The sequence below is a fragment of the Apaloderma vittatum genome, unplaced genomic scaffold (genome assembly GCF_000703405.1).
Source record: "Apaloderma vittatum isolate BGI_N311 unplaced genomic scaffold, ASM70340v1 scaffold38542, whole genome shotgun sequence".
In the NCBI taxonomy this organism is placed as follows: Eukaryota; Metazoa; Chordata; class Aves; order Trogoniformes; family Trogonidae; genus Apaloderma; species Apaloderma vittatum.
The window spans coordinates 1-6,540 of NW_009704754.1; the positions used below are offsets into that span (position 1 = coordinate 1).

At 44.8% G+C, this 6,540-nt stretch overlaps 1 protein-coding gene across 1 annotated transcript; it reads left to right on the plus strand.

Moving 5' to 3' along the window:
- Nucleotides 1-325: 325 nt before the first annotated feature.
- Nucleotides 326-5,796, plus strand: TCTEX1D2 (Tctex1 domain containing 2; the record flags this gene model as incomplete). The annotated part of the gene is made up of 4 exons (XM_009865154.1): nt 326-459; nt 2,193-2,262; nt 4,804-4,867; nt 5,475-5,796. Coding segments are annotated over 4 exons (316 nt in total), but the record flags the coding sequence as incomplete, so codon positions are not given.
- Nucleotides 5,797-6,540: the final 744 nt, after the last annotated feature.

A 6,540-nucleotide genomic window follows, 5' to 3' on the forward strand; every position in this document is an offset into this window, starting at 1 on the left:
GCCCCGTGGGTTGGGGACTGGGGGGAGAATTGGGCTCCCAGGCCGACTGAGATGTAGGGAATGTGAGTGCGGAGAGGAGCACAGGTGGGGACTCTGCTTGATGGGGCTGATTTTGCACCTGACTTTATGGGTGTTTGGCTTTTGGCAGGGCTGGGGAAGTGTCTCCGTCTTAGCAGGACTTTTTTTTTCCCCCATGGGTTTTCATTTTTGTTTTCATATATGAAAGCTAAATTTTGCCAGGTGGGTTTATGTATCTTTCTATGTGTCGTGTGAACTGACTGGGACTTCTGTTGCTGGTTCGTTTGGGTTTTTTCGGTCCTCGTAGATTTAAATCATCCACAGTAAAAGAATGCATCCATACAATACTGAAGGAGAAGCTGGCCAATGTACAGTACATCCCAGAAGAAATGCCTCAGCTTACAAAGTCTTTATCAGAGACAATAAAAGACAGACTGAAAGGTAAGGAATTTTGCTGGGGAAGTTGTTTCGTTTTTTACTGTACCCTCTTCCTTTTTGAGAAAATCCTTTCTTCCTTTATTATTGAAACCTATTCCTACCCTGTTGACTGACTCAAGTCTACTGTTATGAAACCATCTGGCCTATATACATACATTCCTTGCCTGCAGAACTAGGAACCTAATTCAAGCAGACAAGTTTTGTTTTCATATAGATTGGTTGGTGTGGGATGTCAGCCTTCGAGGTGCTGCAGGGGGAAAGAAGCTATGTTAGAGAGAAGAAAGAACTGATGCTTCTTGCTTCAATGAACAGAACATTCCTTTTTTTTTCTGCTGCAAGTTAGATCAGAGCTGGATCAGTGTGGAATAGCAGGGAGATCAGAACAAGGCTCAGCGGGAGCAGCAAACTGGGAGAGTCTTAGGAGCAGAGTCAGCCAAGGAGGGACATAACTACAGCTTTACAGCACTGTCGTGGAGCTGTGCAGGATGGTCTCCAATATTTTTTTTCCCGTTTGGTCCCCATGTGTTGCCTGATCTAATCGACAGGTGGCGACACTGGTGACAGAGAGGTTGGATTAAATGATCTCTAAGGTCCCTTCCAGCCTAGGGCATTCTATGATTCTACGATTCTATGATTTTTTAGTTCAAGACCTGAACTTCAGGCTCCAGCAGGTGTTTCTTGTGTTCAGTGCTGGAACAAATACATAGATATCAGTTGGCATGGTCACTTTTTTTATTGTCTCCTTCCTGGGGACAGGCCCATGCTCCATCTGCTGGGCTAGCCTGACACAGTGATACAGACATACTGTCACCCTCGGCAGGAACCGTGGGGAATTATACTTATCCCAGAGTAAAGCATCTGCTTTAAAGCCAGCAGCAGCTGTAGTCCCAGCACGTGTTGCTGCTGAGCTAATATGCACAGGGCTTGGCTTCAGTAATCTGTAAAGACAGTTGGAGTAGCCTGAAGCAAGACTGGCCCGGTGTGGCTGTTGTGTCAGCTGGCATCTCTGATAAGCGTTGACATGGCATATATTAGCAGACCCAGCGTGCTGTGTTCAATTCTCCAGTGGAAACAGTGCTCTGGAGTCTTCCAGGACACTGCTTTGCTGGAGACAGTCGTTAGGATCTATATTTTATTTTAAACAAGCTTGTTCGGGTTTGGCTTCTGGAATATTGCCATGGCCTGATGGGATCTGGCCTGTGCCCCAAGGGTATTTCTTTACTATTGTCAAACAACTGCGTATCTTTGCAAACACATAACATAGACCCACGTGTGCTTTAATGTGGCCTTTTATCCCAGCTTAGAAGCAAAGGAAGCACCTGTGTAGCAGAAAAATCTCTGCAACACCTTCGCATCAGAACAGTTTTTAACTATGCCATTTTTTTATAATTGGATTTTGTCCACTAGCGTTCTTATTTACATTTTTTCTATGTGTTCAGGCTTGAAAATTGTCAAAGAAGAATCTTTATGTATATCCCCGTCACGAATGTCTTCTGCCTTAGAGGCATCTTTAGACTGATGCCAAATACCCCATTCACCCTTTAACTCCACTAAGACTGTGGTAATCTGCACCCAGGAAAATGAAGCCCTGAGGCATTCTGTCCACTTTACCAGTTGCATGAACTTGCACAGGACACTGCTTTCTAACCAGAAATCTTTCGCTTTTTTTGTCCTGGTTTGGGCTCATATTTTAAACAAGTTATTGCTCTCACAATCACTTTTTTCTTTCTCTCCAGAGGAGGGATTTGACAGGTACAAAATGGTGGTGCAGGTTGTGATTGGAGAGCAGAGAGGAGAAGGAGTGAAGTAAGTTTTTCATCTTCTAAATGTATTTTTCTTGGTTTTGTTGAGTTTTGAGGGTTGGTTTGGGGTTTTGGGGGTTTTTTTTTGGAAGCTGCTTCCAACTTTCCTAGGTACTGAGATCTCTCTGCAGATGGTATAATGGAAAGCACTTTCTTTTGTCTTTAATTGGCAAGTGAGAGCTTAGATTGTGGCTGATTGAATTAGCCAGTGATCATTGGCTGTATTGTGGTCCTTAACAAGCTGGAATGCTGAAAAGCATTTGTGAGGAGCGTTGCAGAAAAGCATTTTATACTGCAGTTGTGATGAAGTAGAGCACACACCTGGTCCATTCTCAAGGTCCTGCTGGAGCACAAGCTGTGGTAACTCACTTCTGTCTAAACTCACATTTCCATAAGTACTTCATTTGCATTTAATTCCCCCAGGTAGGCATTTTCCAGAATTTTAAGTTTGTATAACCCCTATGCAATAGTGTCATGGGAATCAAGCTCGGGCTGTGGGTGCTGAACACCTGCAGTCTAGCTCCAGATGCCTGCAACCAGACAAAAGAATTCCTCTTGGCTGCGGTAGTGGGCTGTAGCTTTCCGTTACTAGTGGATCATGGGAAAACGAAAGAGAACAGCCCATCAGGTTTATGTGCTTTATCTGCTGGGCTTATCTTTATTATTGTGCCTGGTACTCTGGCAGAAGGTGAGTGCAGCAGAGCTGTAACAAGATCTGCTGCCTCAGCGTTCTGGAGGTCAGGCAGGAATATCTGTACCTGCTGCTCGTGCTTTTGTTGGGAATGTCTGTCTGCAGGCAGACTGCTCCAGAAGCACCGTACCAGGGTGAACTGTTCCTTGGGGTGTTTGGTTTGAAACACATAGCCCAGCAACACAGACTTCAGCATCTGGGGAGGACTAACACCAGGCACCAGTACACATTAGGGGTTGCCTTGTTGGAAAGCAGCCCCGTGGAGAAAGACCTTGGAGTCCTCGTGGGCAGTGAGTTGTCCCTGGGACAGCAACGTGCCCTTGTGGCCAAGAGGGCCAATGGGATCCTGGGGTGCATTAAGAAAAGTGTGTCCAGCAGGTCTAGGGAAGTTCTCCTCCCCCTCTACTCTGTCCTGGTGAGATCACACCTGGAACACTGTGCCCAGTTTTGGGCTCCGCAGTTCAAGAGAGATGGGGATCTACTGGAGAGAGTCCAATGAAGAGCTACGAGGATGATTGAGGGACTTGAACATCTCTCCTGTGAGAGAGACTGAGAGAACTGGGACCATTTAGCCTTGAAAGGAGATGGCTGAGAGGGGACCTTATTAACTTACGTAAATATTTGACAAGTGGGTATCAAGAGGAAGGGGACAATCTCTTTTCAGTAGTGTCCAGGAATAGAACAAGAAATAATAGGTTTAAGTTAGAACATAGAAAGTTCCACTTCAACACGAGGAGAAACTTCTTTACTGTGAGGGTGACGGACACTGGCACAGGCTGCCCAGAGAGGTTGTGGAGTCTCCTTCTCTGCAGACTTTCAAAACCCACCTGGAGGCGTTCCTGTGTGGCTGCCCTAGGGGATCCTGCTCTGGCAGGGAGGTTGGACTAGATGATCTCTAGAGGTCCCTTCTAAACCCTAACATTCTATGATTCTATGACTTGGAGTAATTGGGGAAATTCTCTTATTTGCAGGAGGCAAGACTGAAGCATGATCACTAACATCCTTAATATAAAATACTGGGTAACTGGGGTATTTCGGAGATCGAGTGGAATAATGAACTGGAAAAAAAAAAAAACAACAACCGAAAAAAACCCAAGGAGAATGACCCCGAAAGCTAAGATAATGGAAGAAAAGGGACAAGTTGTCATAGATGTGCCAATTTGGAACATCTGTGCCACAAACACAGATCCCATCAGCTGAGAGTGACTGGGGAAGGCAGGGAGCTGGGAATCTGCAGGAGAGAAAGGAGAATCTCAGTGACTTTAGGCAAGGTGACAGTGAGGTCTCATCTGTAATATCGTGTTACGATCTGGTTGCTTGTCTTCAGGGTAAGGCTTGGACTGAAGCAAGTGTAGAAAAAGGCCAGCAGGGTGGGCCAGGAACAGAGAGTATAGATATGAAAAGACTAGAAGGGCTTAGCTCGTGGTCTAGTAACGCAACATCTGCCAAGGAATATGATAGCTCCCTATAAATAACTCGGGAGTATGTACCACAAGGGTGCAGGAGGTGAAGGATGAGAACAAATAAACTAAATTAGCAACCGACACACACAGGCCAGAAGTCGAAGATTCTTAAGTGTCATTGCAATGAGGTTTCAACCCCTGCTGCACAGGGGGAGGTGGCAGGGTTGGAAGCTGATGAGTTTGAAAATGGAACTTGATCAGCATACAGAGGGGGTTAGAGCACACAGTGGAATTCAGCGGTGGGGATCTAGGCTCAGGATTCAGAACGCTTTCCATTTCCTTTATCTTTAAAGGAAGCTCTGATTGCTTTTTGAGGAAATTATCTATAGTCACTTAGGTCCTTCCACGTGAACCCTGTGGGTAATGGCTCTGCTCTGTCTTCTTTGTCTAGTATGGCCGCGCGATGTTTCTGGGATGCCGACACTGACAGCTATGCTCACGATGTGTTCATGAATGTAAGTGTGGTCTGCGTCACCGTGGGAAAGTGTAGAGCTGCTCATTTTTGTATGAGGGACAGACTGATGTCAAATGTGGAGCAGATATAAAACAACCACTAGAAGGAAGGAACTGAGACTCTTACTAAAACAGATTTATGTCCTCATTCACAAAATATACTTAGATATAATGTCCAACACAGTAAAACTTGTTTCCCGAGTAGGTCATACAGTAAAGTACAAAAGTCATTAGAGTCACATTATTTTACAGGTGGGGAGAGGAAGCACAAGAGATATTCTTTTCCTATATGCTTTGCTGGACTGCTGCCATGGATTATGGCTGGGATCCAGGACTGAGTAAAAGTCAAGATTTTATTTCATTATTTTATTTTTGTTTTAAACTGACACCTGAGGGTGTGTGGATGGAGTAAACTGAGGCATTTCTGGCATTCGGACACACTGACCTGGGCTACACCACAAGTCAGGCTGAATAAGAAACTAACTGAAAGACAGAAAATTGCAATATAAGGTTATGCTCTGGTCTAAAAGTACCCTTAGGTTAGCCTTTTTTATTAGACTAGTAAAGAGCTTCCCTTACTAACATGGAGCCTTTCTCTGTTTTCCCCAGGACAGCCTGTTTTGTGTGGTAGCTGCATTTGGCTGCTTCTACTACTGAAGATGGTAACATTGCACATGAGGACAGAGGTGGGGGAGAACACTTTAGGGTGGTTTTTGTTAATGTGCACTAAAGCATCGTGTTCTTCCTTTAGAACCTAACAAAATCACAGTTCCGGAAAGCATGCCCTACACCTGTTCTACACACTACAACATTCCTTCTTCCTTATGGATATTGATATAGCTTTAAGCACAGTATTATTATGTCCTTAATTTAAATCGCCCTTTGTTTTTATGTAGTATTGGTTTTGTCCTAGAAGTGTATTGCCAGTAGCTGTTATTTCTAAGACAAACTCAACTTGTGTCTTGAAAGGGTTCTGTTGCTTTTATTCTTGTTAGTTTTATGAAATGAATGAAACATTTATAAGAAGTGCAATGCAATAAATCTATATATTTAATATTTTCTCTCCTGTGGGTTGACCCTTGCCATTTGCACTCTTTGTCCCTTTCCTCCACTCCACAAGACGCACCAGCCTGAGTGGCCTCTCTGTGCTTCTCAGATGAGTGTTTTCTGAGGATTTGTTGTAAATTAACCCTTAAACCCACCTCTTATTCTTGCTACCTAGATTTGTTCCTGTGACTCTTGTATCAATTGGGCTGTGAATCCCAGCTGTGTCACATGAGATGGAATTAACTGATAGGAAGACAAGGTATTTAGGACATTAGGTCAGGCCAGCAGCCTGCACAGCCCATGACTGCTGAAACTCCTCCCTGCCGTAACTCCGCAGGAGTTGGGTGCAATTTGGCACCCATGAACACTGAGTAATCACTGCTCGTTGTCCTCTTCAGCAGATACTGCAGTGCTTTCTCAACCTTTGCCTCTCTGTAATTGCTTTGGGATATCGGGGTGGATGTTTGGAGCCCAAATTTGTTAGGACTTCAGCCTAGGAAAGGAACAGTAGATCTCAAAAGGAGTGTCAAAGCCTCTCATGTCCCCAAAACTTAGAGGACCGCGTTGGTTCCTGAGAGAGTTGGTGCCACCTGAGTGCCTCTCGGGTGCCCGTCGGGAGGTGGGATGA